At 42.8% G+C, this 18,638-nt stretch overlaps 2 protein-coding genes across 8 annotated transcripts in view; one reads left to right on the top strand and one right to left on the bottom strand.

The window, feature by feature from the left end:
* ENOSF1 (enolase superfamily member 1) overlaps positions 1-5,704 on the top strand; it is a 26,455-nt gene extending 20,751 nt beyond the window's left edge. For 3 of the 7 annotated variants that reach the window (XM_017659875.3, XM_017659878.3, XM_037018061.2), the window contains 5 exons: positions 266-307; positions 1,094-1,223; positions 1,506-1,605; positions 3,677-3,758; positions 4,381-4,852. In XM_017659875.3, the coding sequence (XP_017515364.3) occupies positions 266-307; positions 1,094-1,223; positions 1,506-1,605; positions 3,677-3,758; positions 4,381-4,482 (456 nt within the window). In that variant the 3' untranslated portion in view covers positions 4,483-4,852. The other 4 variants (XM_017659877.3, XM_017659879.3, XR_012121170.1 and 1 more) reach the window with 3 other exon arrangements.
* TYMS (thymidylate synthetase) lies at positions 5,067-13,500 on the bottom strand. The gene is made up of 7 exons (XM_037018098.2): positions 13,139-13,500; positions 11,422-11,495; positions 9,875-10,049; positions 7,931-8,032; positions 7,207-7,382; positions 6,780-6,851; positions 5,067-5,671 (listed from the first exon to the last, which is right to left on the bottom strand). The coding sequence occupies exons 1-7, from the start codon at positions 13,344-13,346 to the stop codon at positions 5,534-5,536; spliced, it is 945 nt and encodes a 314-aa protein (XP_036873993.2). The 5' UTR covers positions 13,347-13,500; the 3' UTR covers positions 5,067-5,533.
* Between the last annotated feature and the right edge of the window lie 5,138 nt (positions 13,501-18,638).

An 18,638-nucleotide genomic window follows, 5' to 3' on the forward strand; every position in this document is an offset into this window, starting at 1 on the left:
CCGTGTGCACACCGCCCTCCTGTGCACACACCACCTGTGCACACACGTGTGCCACCCCCTGATCACACATGACCTGTGTGCACATGTGTGCCACCCCTTGTGCACATATGACCCTCCTGTGTACACACACATGCTCTGGACCGCCTTCTGCCACTCCTTAAACTCAGCAACAGCTCTAAACAAACAGCTCTAAATATTTTTAAACATTAGGAATACCAGTTCAGAAACTTAGGAAAATAACATTAGGTTGCCTTATATTTTATAGGCATTGGTCCCATTAGGAATTGGCGTTGCCACAGGAGAACAGGTAAGAGACATCTCCTTGGGGTCAGTACACACTGGCCACCGACTGAGGACATGTTATTTTGAGTTGGGAAGTTTTCTTAATCTTAGAAACTGGATCATTTTACAGCATTTCATTAGAGTCTAGAGTTCAATGTAGTAAAAAATTTGTATATTTTTCTGTAATGCACATGACTAAAGTCATTTATCTTTTTCAAAGTGTCTAATAGAACTTTAAAAGGCAGCAATTTAAAGGTGCTATTGCAAGGGCATAAAATCCACTGGGCAGTTCTAAGAGAGCAGCTTCCAAACTGAGTAAACATTACTGCATTCCCTTTTTGTGCTTATAAATGAAGCACAAGTGCCTGCCAAAACCTTCGGCAGTCAGCCCACAAGGCAGAGCCGTGTGAAGGCATAGATTCTCTGTTTTTCCAGTAAAAGGAGCAGCGCTGTTCTGCTACGGTTGTTTTGTCATCTGTGCCACCTGCTTCTTGCTATCACCATATTTCATCCTAATGCTTTGCTTCATTTCCCACTTGCCAGTCGTTGTGACAGTTATTCTTTAATAGATGGCGAGCCGGTGTGACTTTTACATGACTCATTGTTCCACTAGCAGATTTGTAAAGGAGTGGAAGGTCCCCAGCCTGTAGTATCAGGCCTTGCCTTATGCCCAGGGAGAACAAGGAACACACACAGTCCCGGCTTCCTGAAGGCCACTGATGAATGGCTCGGAATTGGAGTGTTATCGGGTTTAGAGATCCAGAAGGCCAAGAATGACTCTTCTGTGGTTTTATATTAAATCTATTTCTAGTGCCACAATAGAGTGATATTTAAGCAACTTCTACAGGCAAAAGCTCTGCAGTTTCTCCAGATTGACAGCTGCAGGCTGGGAAGTGTCAACGAGAACCTCTCAGTGTTGCTGATGGCCAAAAAGTTTGAAAGTAAGGGCTCTGTTGAGCTGAAAGCAAACCTCCATTTCTGCACCCCCTGCACACCTGTGGTTCCCTCTGTAATTTGCCATTTTGTTTTTTTCTGACTCTCTTTTAGTCTTAATCAGGGACTCTTTCACAATTTTCATCTTGAAATGTCATCCCTAAATATTAAAAATTTAATCACTTGTGGGCAACAAGGAACACCACACGTCCTCTTCCACCCACCACCCACTCCCCCTCCCCCTCCCTGCCCTACTCGGCATTAAAAAGAAATGTCTGTTTTCATTTTAGTTCCTGTTTGCCCCCATGCTGGTGGAGTTGGCCTCTGCGAATTGGTTCAGCACCTGAGTATATTTGACTTCATATCAGTTTCTGCCAGCCTTAAAAACAGGTCAGTAATGTGGCATTAACATCAATAGTGCCCCTCAATCCAGGCCAGATCTTTTAAATTCTGCTCTTGCCACCAGAGGCACTAAGAACCCTGCTGTTGCTCTATCCTGAGACCCATAGTGTTGGCTCTGCTCCCACTTCTCCACATGGGGCAGTAACAGTGGAGACCTGCAGTGAATAGGGTCCTTTTCCTTTGAGAGGACTCACTTTGTTTTCTAAGTACATGGGGTGGGGGTGGGGAAGTGTTGCAGTCATATGGGACTCAGAATTCCTTCATCAACTAGCTCCTGTTGACTTTCTAAAGCCATGCTTTCATCATATGTATCTTCCCTGCTTATGTCCAATCTCCTCTTACCAACATTGGGGTCTTCCATGATCTGGATGCATCTTTCTTTCATTCCACCTTCTCAACATGCCCAGGTGAGCTTTAAATTAAGACAGTCTCCTTCCAGCCATCTGCACACAAATGGTTTTATTGTGCTTTCCTTTCCTTCTGGAATTAGTGTAGACTCAAGAGAAAGCTCACTAGAACTATATAGTGAAAGCACAGAAGAGTGTGGGAAATGCAAACACGAGGAGAGTGCAGGAGAAGTGGGCCTGTGAGGGCACGGGGGTGCAATTATAAAGGAATGGTTTCTTTCTTCAGCTGGGTAGTAAGTAGACAGAGGCTGCCTTGCAATAAGCCTAAAATGTTTATCCTATAAAAAGTGAGTATTCTTCAGTTCTTCTGCTTTTGCCACCTCTCATTTCCTGAAGGCAGACCAAGGGGAGGTTCTGAGCAACCTGGAAAGATTCTGCAGATGTTGAGGGATGAGAAAAAGGGGGTCAGCCCTGAGCAGTGTACTATGGGTGGGTGACAATGCCTCATTCCACCCTCCTGAGGACAGATCCCATTGCTCAGCATGCCACTGCACAAGAACAGTCCCCAGGCAGACGTATGCTGTCACACCTCAACACCTGTTTATGGCTCTGTGGAATAGCCTTACCCTGCTCCTTCTATAGCTTGTTCCCTAGAATCAGCATAGCACATATCGTGGTTACTTAGTATCTATGCCACTGAAACCAAGAGGCTATCTGGCCAGTTCCCTTGTGTATCCCTGGCACCAGGCACAGGGCTGGCCCATTCCAGCTGTTCATCAGCCGATGATTAAGGCAACAGTTAGGCCCCAGGTCAGAAAATGAGAAAGTGGGTGATACTGTATCTAGACAGACTGGTCTGATCCTGAAAGCTGCACTCTTCTAAATCATGTGTAGCTGTAAGGGACCTCAATTGGTGATTTTAATCTATTCATCTAACTTTTGGCTAAAGGCACCCAAATAATCCCAGATACTTAAGGAATCTAAATTGGTGCCTTTTGGGGTCACAAAACCTTTATAGAGCTTTGACTTATGTTAGGGTTATGTCTTGATAAGCCCATCCTAAGTTTAAAATGCATTTAATACACTTAACTTACTGGACATGAGAGCTCAGCCTAGCCCATCTTAAACATGTTCAGAGCACTTACATTAGCTTACATAGGCAGGCAACATCTGACACAAAGCCTGTTTGGAAATAAAGTGCTCAATGTCTCACATTGTTTATTGCCTGCTGTATGCAAAGTGAGAAGCAGAGTGGTCACGTGCAGGATGCAGGATGGTCGCCGATGTACGGGCTGTGCACCCTCATGGTCGTGTGGCTGGCAGAAAGCTGTGCTCACTGCAAGATCACACTGCATGCCAGGGGCCCGGGAAAAGATCCAAATTCAAAACTCAAGTATGATTTCTACTGATTGTGTGGTACTTTCCCACCATTGTAAAGTCAAAAAATCATTAAGTCAAACCATCTTAAGTTGGGGACAGTCTGTAGAGTTATAAGCGACTTTATGGTGCCCCCATGAAGAGACCTGATCCAAGCCCCATTATTTTACAGATGAAAAGAACCCGGGCACAGAGGGTGAGGGGTTTGCATCAGAAAACGTGGTATCAGCAAGCCTCCACCCTTTCTTCATCGTGGCGCTCACCCCTTTGCTCTAACAGTAGTCGTGTGAATTATCTTACGGCATTATTGCCCCCATCTGATTCCTTCCTCTTAGGATGTGTGAATATGTCGACCACCTGCACGAACACTTCAAGTATCCTGTGGTAATCAAGAATGCCTCCTACATGCCTCCTACGGTGAGCTTGGCCAGGGAGGCCTCCGTGAGGAAGCACGCGCTGAACCCCTGCGTACTTGTTCTCATGAGCCAGACCCTGGAACACAAAGCTTTGTCTCCTTAGAGTTTATTTTCAGTATCTAGAAACTACAAATGGCTCTTTAGTAGTCACCGCAAATTCTCAAGGCTTGAAGGTCAGGGTTTGGGAGTGAAATTGCCGCTGACAGGGTTTCTCTAATGCCAGCCTGTTCTCACCAGCTGAGACCTTAAAACATGCACTCCTTGTGTGAAGAACCAGCAAAGCTGGCGCTGCCTAGCAAGTTAGTGAACTGAGAGGTTCTGATGTAATCGTGTTACCTGGACCTTTATCCTCATGTTTGAGAGATCGGGGCTCATTTTCACCACCAGAGGATGAGCTACCAAAGGAAGTGTGACTGAGGAAAAAGTTAACTCATCCTGAGACAGCCAATAAAGTGTGTCCCTCCCCCTCATTCCAAACAACCTGAAAACCTACTTAAAATATACTAATTCACTTCCCTCTGGTTTAAGTTTAAAAGCATTTCTAGAAGCAGCAGAAATACATAACACAAAGTATTTTTGTTCCAGGTGGTTATTAACACTATTCCATTTTCTGTTTTTGATAGGATGCTGGTTATTCAACTGAAATGAAGGAGGACTCTGTAAAGAAACACCAATATCCAGAGGGCGAAGTCTGGAAGAAACTCCTTGCTGCTCAAGAGAATTAAATGTTCAGCTGCAACACCCTTTTCTTTTTTAAGTGAGAAGGCTTCATATTTCTCGGGTATGGCTTTACAAAAAATAGGAGAAAGATATCATTCTACCAATCAAAAAAGTTTAGGTGAAAGTTGTATTAACCTCAGGATTCAGCTCTGTAATCATTATTACTTGATTCTTACTCCTTCAGCAAATTTAGATTTAATTAACGAGAAGTCTACAAAGATGTTCTTGATTACAAAATTTCTATTAAGTGCTGGCACCTAGACATTAAGCTGTACTTTGAAAATAAGCAGCATGGTAGACAATTTGTTGGGATAATTCCTTATTTTTTCCATTAAACACTTGTCATAAATTAACAATAAAAATAGTTCTGCAGCACCATGGGGTATCTGGCATGCATGATTAGCCCTGAAGTGGTTTAGCATCTTTTTGCTCCACCTCAGCATATTCTTAGAGAATTCACAGCATACTGAGACAAACAATGGCAACAGCAGTGGGCAGAACCATGGCATTTTACAGACTGTTTTAGGCAGAACCTATTTTAGGCAGAACCAAGTAGAATGGCAATAGAGAGGGGAAACAAAACCCCAGATGAATGCAGAATAACTTTATTGTAGCAATATATAAAACACATAACTTTCAATGTTCATGGCCACTCTGCTTACTGTGACTTTACAACTGATGTAACTACTTAGCTCAAATTTGGGGGAATAGCTTATATAATTCTTAAAATCACTGTCCTTCATGAAACTGGGGTTGAAATGCATGTACACATTTTGGTTAAAAAAGTATATAAATTTTCACTCCCCTGACTTTATTCACAATTTTAGCATTTTCATATATCCTTGGTGAGTTAACCAAACTCAAGACCTTTTCCTACTCAGAGAACTAGTACAACAGGGGCAGCATGCTGACAAGCTTGTGAATAACAGCTGGTAGGTCACCAACAGATTTTTGACCTAGTTCCTTCTTCCTTTAGAGCAAAGTGGACTTCACCTGGGCATTCAGTCCACCCCCGAAGACTGACAATATCCCTTAGACAAGTCCTTTACAAGCACTTTAAACAGCCATTTCCATTTTAATAGTTGGATGAGGATTATACCCTTCAATCTGAAAATCTTCAGCCTTGAAGTCATCAATTTTCTCAACTTTTCGAAGGATTTTGAGCTTCGGGAAAGGCCTTGGTTCTCGCTGAAGCTAAAAACAACATAAAACGATTATTTTGCCCTATGTGGACAATTTGCTTTAATTCTTCTCCTCATGTCCCTTCATGAAACAACTACACAGTGATTTTATCAACAAAATATTATTTTACGGTATACTACTATAGGCCCCGGTCCCTCGTTACGCAATACTCATGGAGAAAAACCAAGTGGGTCTCTCAGAAACGGGGAGGGTAAAGGGCATTTTGTGTGATCACACAGCATCAGAAAGCTGGGGGCTCACCAGCTCCCAAGTTTTTACAGTTTAGTGTTCTTGGGAAATTCATTAAGGATGGGACATCATAGTCTTTGATATATGCAACTCACAGTAGGCACTCAGTATTGCTACTCGAACCCCATAATCTCTATCCCAACTGTCCCTGGCAGTGAGGGCAAGGCAAGATGCCATCTGTTGACATGTTGACAACAGGAAGGGATACAGCCAGGATTCTAGGGATGAACACACAGCAGCAGTGAGGATGTGGACGTAGGTCACAGCCTCACATTATCCTGCCCAGCATGACCTGGAGACGCCCTGAAGTCACCCTCTAGTCAAAAGCAGCCAAATGAGTGACTTTCAAAACCTGAATCTAATCTGGAAGGGGCTAAAAGGTTTTTGGTCTGAGATTTTTTTCTTGGGGCTCATTAAGCACAGTATTGCTACTTTGAATCATCATTTGTTGGCTGCTATAACTCTGGATTTGAACAGAAGTGAAAGTTGAGACCTAGTATTGTATTTAGCATAGTATTAAGGGGAAGTATTTACATTTAAATTCTCCTTCAAGTTAAAATGGAAGTTGGAATGGCACTTCTTGGAAGGTCCCAAACCCCCTGCTCTGAATGTGGCTCTCCCTCCCTGGTACTGGTACTTAGTACCTCAAGCACCTGTCAGGTTATGCCTCTGTGGTTGCTGAGGCACATGTCTGCCTTGTCCCTGCCCACTTGCCCCAACCCATCCCCAGTGTGAAGCCCTGTAGTCAGAACAGGTCATCTTGTCTTTGTACAGCACTGAGCAGAATGCCTGTAACATGAGGGATGTTCCACAGATCAGCCTCTTATCAAGAGAAAGCATAAAACTGCACATGAGATGGTATCATTCTTACCTGTATCCTCAGCGGCTCAATGTGATTCAGGTAAATATGTGCATCTCCCAAAGTATGTACAAAGTCACCTGGCTGAATCCCATGGAAAGAAGCAAACAGTTCATGTTTCAGTTCCTATTCCTTTAAAACACATTATACAGAGTATGCAGACATTCCAAGGCTTTTCAGAAGATAACCAGTGCAGTTTTTGAGAAAAGTTGATTCATAAAGTTGTATTAATACAGCCCATACAAGCCTGTTTGTTATAGACCGTGAGAACAGGCAAGCTCCACTGAAAGTCACCAGAGCAAGAAGCTCACTTCTTAAGTTACACATCTGACATTTCAGACTCCTCTGAATTCTCTGCAATTAGTTCTTCCATGTTAAAGAATCTAAAAGCCCAGCGCGATGGGTTGGTAACAAGCACTCCCTCCCCTGAGCAACCCACCTTCAGGCCTGTGATGTGTGCAATCATGTAGGTGAGCAGGGCATAGCTGGCGATGTTGAAGGGCACACCCAGGCCCATGTCCCCTGACCTCTGGTACAGCTGGCAGGACAGCTCACCATTCACCACGTAGAACTGGCAAAGGGCATGGCATGGAGGTAGGGCCATGAGAGGAAGATCTGAGGGGCCAGCACAGAGGAAAATGAGGAGGGGATAGTTTCAGAGAAACAACTATATGCAAAGTGAAATGAGTGAAACAGAAGCCAACTCATACAATGGACATGAGAAAGAGTCGCTGGGCCAGTGACCCACATGACCACACCTTCCCCTTCTGTCTAAAGTAGACCATTCCCATCCCACAGATGGCGCAAAGCCGGTGGAGACGTGTCCATCCACAGGAGCCTTCAGAGGATATATGTTTACAGCTGAAGCAATGCTCCTCCAGCCAAACTGAAATTAATTACTTGTGCTACCTTCACGGTACCGAACGACAAGTACAGGAGAACTAGTTCATTTGCAGGGCCGCAGGAAGCTGGCATCTCAGGCACACCCAGGAGGTGTCCAGAGTCCAGAGTCGCACAACCACCTGGTGGTTCCCAGGGTCTGGCTTCCCATCAGCAACCTCTGCACAAGCCACTGATTTGTGCTTTAGTACAGTTTGTGCTAATTAGCACCCTTTGTTCTAATGGTATAGTTAGGACAACAGAGTAACTGGGATCCTTTTGACCTTTTGGGTTCCAAGCACACAAGATGATTCTTCTGTCATCAGGGTTCATTTTGATTGTATCAATCACTTTTTGCAGTTGGTCTACTCCTTGACCTGAATAATCTGTAGAATTGTCAAGACAGAACACGTACACACATTAATCACAGCATCTTGTGAGATGGCCTTACAGGTCATCTATCATAGTCTTTCCACTGCCTGCCCCTTGGCCCATGGTTACAAAATAATGTACTCCCCAATTTTTCATTATCTGATTGCGTTTAGTTCAGGGTCCTGTCTAGGCTCATAGGTCTGTCCGCTGGAGCCTTAACAATGTCTATTTTCTATGTAACGGTCCTTTAAATATTTGGTCTGTTACAAGTCACTCCCCTCCCTGTTCCTATTGCTAATGTTCTCCAGTCTCAATAATTTATTTTCCCAGTGGTTCTCATGGGACTTAGTCTTTACACCCTTCAGCCATTCTTGTCACACTTCACTGCCACAGACTGTACTGGATCTTAAGCAGAATATACCCATACACGTTCTAATTAACAGGACCACAGATTCCTTTCTATGATGTAGATACACTATCCAACACTTCCACCTAAAAATTACAATTTAGCATCTAAACACGTATTGGCTGGTGTCTATCAGGAAACCTCTATAATTATACTGTCTTCTACTTTCCTATTTCTGGTCTCTGGACTTTAATTACTTGCCTTCCTTCTTAAACACAACTGGAAGCTGAGAAGCGCAAAGGTTCACATTCCCTCTGGTTAAACTTCCACTTGTGCCAGACTATATAGTCCAGTAGTTCTTAATTTTGGGGGAAAGAAGTCCTGTCACAATCACAGTTCCATAAAAGGAAATAGCAAAGATCAAAAAAAAAGATGAAGGTACAGTTCTCTATCTTGATTGTGGTGGTGGTTACAGAAATCTACATGTGTGAAAACTGTGTGTGCACATACACACATACACATGAGTGCATGTAAAACTGGAGAGATCTGGTAAACTGTATTTTTTACCAGTATCAATTCCTTTAAATTGTAAAATGGTAACAAGATGTTACCAATGGGGGAAACTGGGTAAAAGATAGAGGGACTTCTCTGTGCAATTTTTTTTTTGTAACTTACTTTGAACCTATAATTTTAAGATAAAAATTTAAAAACACAATTTTATCAGGCCCCTTAAGTGAGAATAAATAACTGAATGCTAGGGAGAATTTAAGGCACAATTAAGTCAAGGTAGTAGTCTCATACCCTGATGATGTCCTAGGACACAGGTTGCATACTAACAACTGACAGACCATTTACCTGCAGAAATAGTTTGGCCTACACAGCATTTTTTTTTGACAAAGTACACAACATTAAATTGTCTGTTTTAGCCATCTTTAAGCATGCAGTTGGTGGCATTAACTACATTTACAGTGTTGTGCAACAACAGGTGGGACAGGAAGGGCTAGGCTCTGACCCTCAGCATGTGGTGCTACCAAGTGATGGAGAAAGGTCAACATCCAGGAGTAAGATGTTCACCTTCCTCTGCCCCAGCAGGGAGGGTAGGAGACAGTGACTAGAGAATTGTGCTGTCACTTCAGTGACACCTAAAGTGTGCTGTGTGGCTCAGTCTTGAAAAGGGAGATCAACGCCACCAAAGGCAATCCCTGGGCTTCTTGCCCTAGATGACCTTCATACTTATACCCCAGCACAGCAACCAAATGCTCAACTGCATCGCTACCTGCTAATGAAACAAGGTATGGAAAATGCCAACACCCAATAAATGCTCATCACCAAGAGTGCAATCTGATTTTCATGAAGTTTCACTGTGGCTCCTCCACCTGAATATGAAACAGCCTCAAGGTTGTGTATCAGCTCCCCTGACGTGACTTATGCCCTCAGTCCACTGGAAACAATGAGCAAACTCATCCCCTGGAGGGAGCTCAGGCAATCTGAGGCACTGCGGTTTCCTCACCCGTATCCTTATCTTTGTATTCTGCCCCAAAGTGCCTCCACTGAAAGCCATAAACTGGGCCTAAATCCCCTTCTTCTCTTGTGGAGAACCCCAGGCTGTCCAAGAAGTCTCGGGATCCATTGGCATCCCAGATCTTCACTCCCTTGGAAGACAGTTTGTTGGCATTTGTAGATCCCTGGAAGAGATGAGAGAGGACAGCAGGCATAGTGAATCCTGAGCCGTTGGAGTTGATCCCTAAGGTACCTCCCACCAAGGACACCTTTGATCTGTGCTGACACACCGGGGACAGATATGTCCCTGCACAGACTGGTCCCAGCCCAGACTTTCTGAGGGTCTCCAGGACACTATCCTGGAATCACCTCTAGGACAGCTGATCCTCTGAATCACCCTCTCAAATCTTTTCCTCATTACCTGCAATTATTTTCTAGACTGAACACTTCTAAGTCCTTTAATCATTCCCTCCTCATGTTTTGTGTTTCTTAACCAAATGTGCTGTGTCTAAGGGTGATCCCCAAGTTGAACACCTCCTATGCAATCTCTTGAGTCTATCTTAGACCTGGCATATAGGATACTTGATGGTCTAGTCAATATTAGCTTTTCTTGCAGATATATCAGTCACATATCTCATATGTGCCACTGTCAAGTTATGTTTACTCCCAACCAATAGTTGCAGTTAAGGTGGTTAAGTTTTTGTTTGTTTGTTTGTGGCCAAGTACAAGCCTTAAATTTATTTCTCTTGTATTTCATCTCATTAGATTTGGCCATATCATCCTAACCTGTAACCTCATTGGGCATCCAGATCAAAGATAGACCCCTTGGCCTCTGGGTATGGTGTACTATAAGGTTATAAGCAAGGCTACAGTGCCACACACACCTGGGCTCCACGCCTGCTCTCTACCTCCTTTTTCCTCTGACCAGCTCCCTGACCTCTCTTTCTATCTGCATCTACAAAAAACCACAGTACCAATATTCACCACACACATTACTGCGAAGATTAGATAATACAAGCAAAATGTTTGGTGCTCAGCAGGTATGAACAATTGCACAGACCCCATCTCTCCTTTCTGCCCAGGGATCCCAGCTGTAGTGTAGGTACATTCTGATGCCTGTATTTTATTGAGTCATACATCAGAGCTGACTCTGACATGTAAGGATTTCTTAGAATTCTTAAGATTTAAGATAAAATGAGTGAATGCATTTTATCTCTGAATATCTTATTCTCCCCTTTTTGTTGAGTTTGTACTAGTTTTTTCACTTCCAACAAATCTCTCTCTACATTCCACATATTGTTTCAAAAGTCTCCCCTTTCCATCCATTCAGACTGGGCTCTAGCTGGTATATATATGTCCTCTTCTGAGATTCCTGATGTATGTTGAACTAGAGACTCACTGCCAGTTGACACAGGCTAACACAGCTCTAAACTTGGCTCTTACTAAGTGAAATGGGAGCCCCTAAGGGCCTTGGTGAGGAGTGGCATGATCCAGCTTTTACAAGGATCTCGCTGGTGCTGCATTGAGAAGATTGGATTTCCTATAGTACATTTTTACCTTGATAAACCACAGCATCTCCTCCAAAACACCCTTCCAGAATACACGTTTGGTGGTCAGCAGAGGAAATTCATCTGAAAAACAGTTTGCATGTAATTTCAAGATGGGAAAATGGAACATGCCATCCCACTTTCCCTGTGGAAGGAAACTGCCCCAGACACAAGGCCCTGGAGCAACCACGTAGCAACAACGGGGAGCTCCAAGGCTACAGTGGAAGGCAGTGACACAATCCAGGTTGAGACTGCTCTCCTGAAGCCCTTGACCACTAGACTCGGGAATTCCACACAGTGAGATGGGCAAAGGTCAGCAGGAATGGCCATGCAGACAGGGAAAGTGCTACCACCCATGGCCGGATAGAATCCTTTTTAGAGGTGTGAAGACAACACACAAAATGTGCCCTAGAACAAAGCCTGAAGGCTCCCAGAGTGACTGCACGATTACCCTGCCAGGGAAAACTTGCTCAGGACCAGGGCACAGTAGTTACTGCAATGGCCCAAACTGAAAAATGGTTTTATTAAGTGTTTGCAAAGCAAATTAACCTCTATTACCTAAGTGTACCAAAAATAACTGTTTATATATTTGTTATGCACGATCCTACTTCATCCTCAAAACAGCCTTTTCTGAAGCACCAGAAGGGAATACATAAGTTTGCATCAAGAAAGAGTAAAATTTTGTCTCCAAACTCGGGTACCTAGTCAGTCCTAATTATCAGTTGTATAGTTGATATTCACACAAGGATAGATTTTTTTTCAAGCACCTACTTGCATCAGTATTGCCTTACTGAGCATTATTGCCTCCATTCTGGGGCAGCTGAAGACCAAAGAGGTGAAGAACTTTCCCAAGGTCTAAGCAGAAGGGCTGGAGTTCATTGGAGGCCACTGTGCTTGGAGCTTCGGGGAAGGCGATCCCTCTACTCAATAAAACTCTGTCCAAGGCAGATTAGCCCCTGGAGCCTGGCTGTTTTCCAGTTTCTAGAATGGGTGTGGGCTGGAGGGTTTTCTCCTCTGACCACAGTGGATCTGCTTCACCAGCAGGGGGTCTCCCCACTCAAGGCTACCCCCACACCTGTGTCAAGGATGTAGGTCCTGTGCCCTCCCCACCCCTTTGCTCCCTGTAGGCCAAGCCCTACTAACCCCCGAGAAACACTTCTTCCTAGGAGCCATCCTATTTTAAAGGAAAAGAAGAAGGTTTAAGCCACAAGCTGGCTGGTGGCAAACTGACAGGACCCACAAGTTCCTGCCCCTGCCTCCCAGTTCTCTCTCCTCCCGCCCCGTTGCGTCGCCCATATAATCTTCGCTCCAATTTTTAAAAACTGCAGAACCGAATAGCCAACACGGGAGCGAGGAGGAGGGCACAGAAGGGGAGCCTCCAACCAAGGCCTTGGCTGAACCCAGGCAGACCCTCCCCTGCTCTCCGGTGCGCGGCAAACACCAGATCCTGCCCGCTCTGGGGAGAAGGCAACAAGGGGAGACTCTGCGCGCAGGCCTTGGAGCCGGAGGATCTGCTTTTGCCTCCTGATAAGGTCACTCCTGTGCGGTGACCGAACGCAGCTACCTGAGCCGAGCCTCAGAGTCGGTGTCTGCAGGGTGGGAAAAGGGCGCTCCCCCAGCGCGCCGGCCCCACGCGGGCCAGCACGGCCTCTCGCGAGAGCTGCCCGCGCGGCGGCGTGAGCCCACCCGGTCCGCGCGAGCCCCAAGCCGTGCGCGGCCGCGGTCACCTCTCAGGCTGTAGCGCGCCTGCATGCCAAACACTGACACCGTGCCGGTGCCGGTGCGGTCGTCCTTCCGGAACCCGCAGCGGAGGATGTGCTCGATCTGCCCCAGGTACTGTAGCTCCCCGTGGGCCGGCGGGCGAGCCTCAGCGTCCCGCTCGTGCGCGGCGGGCGGCGACGGCGGGCGCGGCAGCTCGGAGCCGGCGGCCTGCATGGCGCGGGCCGGCTGCTGGCACCGGGACCGGGACGCAGGCGAGGAGCCGGGTCGCTTCAGGAGACCTCTTTTCCCGCCGCCGCCACAGAGACTCCGCCCCCTCCCGCTCGGTGACGTCAGGTCCGGAGGAGCCCGCGGGCCCCCGCGCCGCCTGGCGACCCGGGAGCGCGCAGAACCCCCAGCGGGGCAGGGCCGCGCGCTCCAGCGTGCGCACCGGCCTTCAGAGTTCGGTGGCATTATAGCCATTTGAAACGTTGAGGACCTTTGCCCAAAAGAAATCCTGAAGCGTGTATCTTGGTGCCTTGGCTGAGGAAGGACGCTCTCGTTGTAAAGTGTCGCGGCCGACCGCGTCATTCAGTAATCACGGGGAGCTTGCAACAATCCGCACATGTTCACGAAATCTAAACAAGAACAACGCTGTTATTTGAGTTGTGTTTCTTGTAACTAAGGAGGACAGGCTGTTAAGTGATTTGCATTTTCAATTTTCCCCATCCTCACTGAAGGCTTATTTCACTGGTGCAAGTAGAATAAGGCAGCTTTTTTACTTAATTAATGACAGCCAGACGCTTTCAAGCTTTTAATGCCAAAACTTCAAGTTCTGTGAAGTATTTAATATGAACACTGGCGGTAAGAACTATCTGATAGTAAGTTTAAAATATACTAATACATATATTGTACATGCAACAAAGCAGTCTTTGGAATCAACTGTTTATTGAGCACATCCTAAAAGCTCAGTCTGTTTTATTGTTGCCACTTCTTGAGTTACGACCAATAAGATGTGGGCTCTGTCGGAAATATATTAAACACAATTTCTTGCCATTCAATAACGATGTTTTATTTCCCCCTAGTTACTCTCAAGTTTACTGTCTGCACAACTTCTGGAATCTGTTTGCTAAAATGCACCTTTTAAACTCAAGGCTACAATTAACTGGAAACAGATTCTGGGAGAAGGTAATATTTTTCATCTCAGCTCTGCGTAACCTGTCCAGCAAAAACAATGTTGCATGCCTTTATGTGGCACAAAGCCTATACAGAATAAATGGAATCCCAAAGACAATTTACAGAATAGCTGGTCATCTAGGTTAATTGGAGAGAGAAAATACCAAGAATGGACTAAGGAAGTGTTTCAGGGGACATTTCACAAAGCCTCATAGTTGAAAAGTCCATGTTCGTTCTGTTTGGTTACATGAGTGGTCACAAAGGCCACAGTGAACTGGATTACTGCACTGGATTACAGGATAGATGATATGTTATTTTCTAGGTTTAAAAAGCATATCTTTCTTTTCAGTTGATGTACATACAAAAAAATGCACAGATCTCAGTGTATAGGTTGGTGAATTTTGACATGTGTATGCACTCATGAAAACATCACCCAGATCAAGATACTGAACATCCTCATTTTCCTGCCTTCACTTATTCCACTCATCGTCCTGACCCAATACCCTGTGGCAACTGCCAGTCTGTTCTCTGTGACTGTAAGTTTCTGTTTTGTTTGTTCATTTGTTTGACTTTTTTAGATTCCACATACAAGTGAAATCATAGGGTATTTGTCTTTCTCTGACTTATTTCACTTAGCATAATGCCCTCTACATCCATCCATATTGTCAAAATGGCAAGATTTCATTCATTTTTATGGCTCACTAATATTCCTTTGTATGTATGTATCACATCTTTTTCTAATCCATTCATCTATTGATGGACATTTGGATTGCTTCCATATTCAGGGTATTGTAAATTATGCTGCGATAAACATAAGAGTGCATATATCTTTTCAAATTAGTGATTTTGTTTTCTTCAGGTAAATTCCCAGTTGTGTAATTACTGGGTCATATGGTATTTCTATTTTTAGTTTTTTGAGGAACCTCCATACTCCTTTCCATAATGGCTGTACCAATTTACAATCCCACCAGCAGTGGATGAGGGTTCTCTCTTCTCCACATGCTCATCAACACTTGTTATTTCTTGTTAATATTAGCCATTCTGACTAGTGTGAGGTTATAGCTCATTGTGGTTTGATTTGCAAATATTTCCCTGAAGATTAGTGATGTGGAAGATCTTTTCATGTGTCTGTTGGCCATCTGTATGTCTTCTTTGGAATATGTCTATTCAGGTCCTCTGCCCATTTTTGAGTGAGATTATTTGTTTTATGATATTGAGTTGTATGAGTTCTTCACACATTTTGGATATTAGTCCTTATCAGATACATCGTTTGTAAATATATTCTTCCATACATTAGGTTGCCTTTTCATTTTGTTGATGGTTTCCTTTGATGTGCAGGAACTTTTTAGTTTGATATAGTCTCATTTGTCTACTTTTGCTTTTGCTTCCCTTGCTTGGGGAGACATATCCAGAAAAAAATTACTAATGCCAATATTTAAGCACATACTGCCTGTGTTCTTCTAGGAGTATTATGGTTTTAGGTTTCATGTTTAGGTCTTTAATCCATTTTGAGTTTACTTTTGTGTATGGAGTTAGACAGTAATCCAGTTTCATTCTTCTGTATTTAGCTATCCAGTTTTCCCAATCCATTTATAGAAGAAGACTGTCTTTTCCCTACAGTATATTCTTCTCTCCTTTGTATTTAATATATTAATTGACAACATATGCATGGATTTTTTCTGGGCTATTTTGTTCCTTTGATCTATGTGTATGTTTTTGTGCCACTACTATACTGTTTTGATTATATAGCCTTGTAGTATAGTTTGAAATCAAGGAGCATGATACCCCAGTTTTGTTCTTTCTCAAGATTCTTTGGACTATTTGCAATTTTTTGTGGTTCATACAGTTTAAGATTATTTGCTATAGTTTGGTGAAAAATGCCATTGTATTTTGACAAGGATTGCATCAAATATGTAGATTGCTTTGGACAGAATGGGCATTTTAACAATATTAATTCTTCCTGTTCATGAGCACGGAATAGCTTTCCATTTATTTATTTATTAAAGTATTGTTAATGTACTATCTTATGTTGGTTTCCAATGTACATCACAGTGGTTCAGTAGTCCCTGCAATCAACTTACATTGTGATTGCAAATTATTGTGCCCCTTTATCCCCCTCCCCCTGCACTTGCCTCAACCCCTTCCCCTTGATAACCACTAGTCACATCTCAGCGTCTATGAGTCTACTGCCATTTTGTTCCTTCTGTTTTGCTTTGTTTTTATATTCCACAAATAAGTGAAATCATATGGTATTTGTCTTTCTCCACCTGGCTTATTTCACTAAGCATAATATCCTCTGGCTCCATCCATGTTGTTACAAATGGTAGGATTTGTTTTCTTCTTGTGGCTGAATAATATTCCATTGTTATCTGTACCACCTCTTCTTTATCCATTCATCTACTGATGGACACTTAGGTTGCTTCCATATTTTGGCTATTGCAAATAGTGTGGTAATAGACATAAGGGGTGAATATATCTTTTTGAATCAGGGATTTTGTTTTTTTTGGGGGGGTAAATTCATAGTGGAATTACTGGGTCAAATGATATCTCTGTTTTTAGTTTTTTGAATAATCTCCATATTGCTTTCCACAGCAGTTGTACCAATTTGCAGTCCCACCAAGTGTAGGAGGGTTCCTATTTCTCTGCATTCTCACCAGCATTTGTTGTTTCTTGTCTTTTGGATAGTGGACATTCTAACTGGTGTGAGATGATATCTCATTGTGGTTTTAATGTGCATTTCCCTGATGATTAGTGAGGTGGAGCATCTTTTCATGTGCCTGCTGGTGGCCATTTGTATGTCTTCTTTGGAGAAGTGTCTGTTCAGGTCCTCTGCATATTTTTTAATTGGGTTATTTGCTTTTTGGGTGTTGAGGAATATGACTTCTTTATATATTTTGGATGTTAGCCCTGCTTTCCATTTATTTTCTCTTTTTCAATTTCTTTCACCAATGTCGTGAAGTTTTTGGAGTGTAGATCTTTTACCTCATTGGTTAGGTTTATTCTGAGGTATTTTATTCATTTTGAAGCAATTTCTCTTTCTATTAGTTCATTATTTGTATATAGAAATGCAACAAATTTCTGTATATTGCTTTACTAACCTTCAACTTTACTGAATTCATGTATTCTAATTTTTTTTGTGTGGAGTCTTGGGTTTTTTAATACATAGTATCATGTCATCTGTAAATAGTGACAGTTTTACTTCTTCCTTACCAGTTTGGATAACTTTGGTGTCTTTTTCTTGTCTGATTGCTGTGGCTGGGACTTTTAGTACTGTGTTGAATAAAAGTGGGCATCCTTCTCTTGTTCCTGATCATAGAGGAAAAGCGTTCATCTTTTTTCCATTAAGTCTGATGATAGCTGTGGGTTTGTTATATATGGCCTTTATTACATTGAGATATGTTCCCTCTGTGCCTACTTCATTGAGAGTTTTTAGCATGAGTGGATACTGAATTTTGTCAGATGGTTTTTCAGCATCTGTTGAGATGGTCATATGGTGTTTAATCTTTCTTTTTGTTAATGTGGTGTGTAACGTTGATTGATTTGTGGGTATTGAACCATCCTTGCATCCTTGGAATAGAGTCCCACTTGGTCATGGTGAATGATTCTTTAAATATGTTTTTGAATTTGGTTAGCTGATATTTTGTTGAGGATTTTTGCTTATATGTTCATTAGAGATATTGGTCTGTAACTTAATTTTTTTGGAGTGTCTTTAGTTTTGGTGTCACAGTGATGCTGGCCTTGTAGAATGAATTTGGAGTTTTCTTTCCCCTTCAATTTTTTGGAATAGTTTGAGATGGATAAATATTAATTCTTCTTTGAAAGTTTGGTAGAATTCTCTTGTGAAGTCATTGTGTCCTGGACTTTTGCTTATTGGAAGTTTTTTGATTACTGATTCAATTTCATTACTAGTAATTGTTCTGTTCAGATCTTCTGTTTCTTCCTGGTTCAGTCTTGGAAGGTTCTATGTTTCTAGGAATTTATACATTTCTCCTAGGTTGTCTGATATATTAGCATGTAATTTTTCATGGTAATCTCTTATAATTGGTTGTATTTCTGTGGTATCAGTTGTAACTTTCCTCTTTCATTTCTGATTTTATGTAAGTCCTTTATTTTTCTTGATGATTCTAACTAATTTTTTATCATTTTTATTTATTTTTTTAAAAACCATCTCTTAGTTTCACTGGTCTTTTAAATATTTTTTTAACTGAGTATTTCATTTATTTTTGCTCTGATCTTTATTATTTCCTTCCTTCTGTTAACTTTGGGCTTTGTTTTTTCTCCTATTTCTAGTTCCCTAAGGTGTAGGATTAGATATTTTGAGATTTTTCTTGTTTCTTAAGACAGGCCTATATC

This window comes from Manis javanica, chromosome 9, assembly GCF_040802235.1.
Source record: "Manis javanica isolate MJ-LG chromosome 9, MJ_LKY, whole genome shotgun sequence".
NCBI classification, from domain to species: domain Eukaryota; kingdom Metazoa; phylum Chordata; class Mammalia; order Pholidota; family Manidae; genus Manis; species Manis javanica.

What these genes read in the sequence shown, in the direction of transcription:
- TYMS (XM_037018098.2), bottom strand. Translation starts at nt 13,346, where the DNA reads ATGCAGGCCGCCGGCTCCGAGCTGCCGCGCCCGCCGTCGCCGCCCGCC. An exon ending in GGCGCGCTACAGCCTGAGAG is followed by an intron (nt 11,496 to 13,138) that starts GTGACCGCGGCC and finishes ACTGTTTTTCAG; the next exon opens with ATGAATTTCCTCTGCTGACC. An exon ending in ATACAAAGATAAGGATACGG is followed by an intron (nt 8,033 to 9,874) that starts GTGAGGAAACCG and finishes ACAATTCTACAG; the next exon opens with ATTATTCAGGTCAAGGAGTA.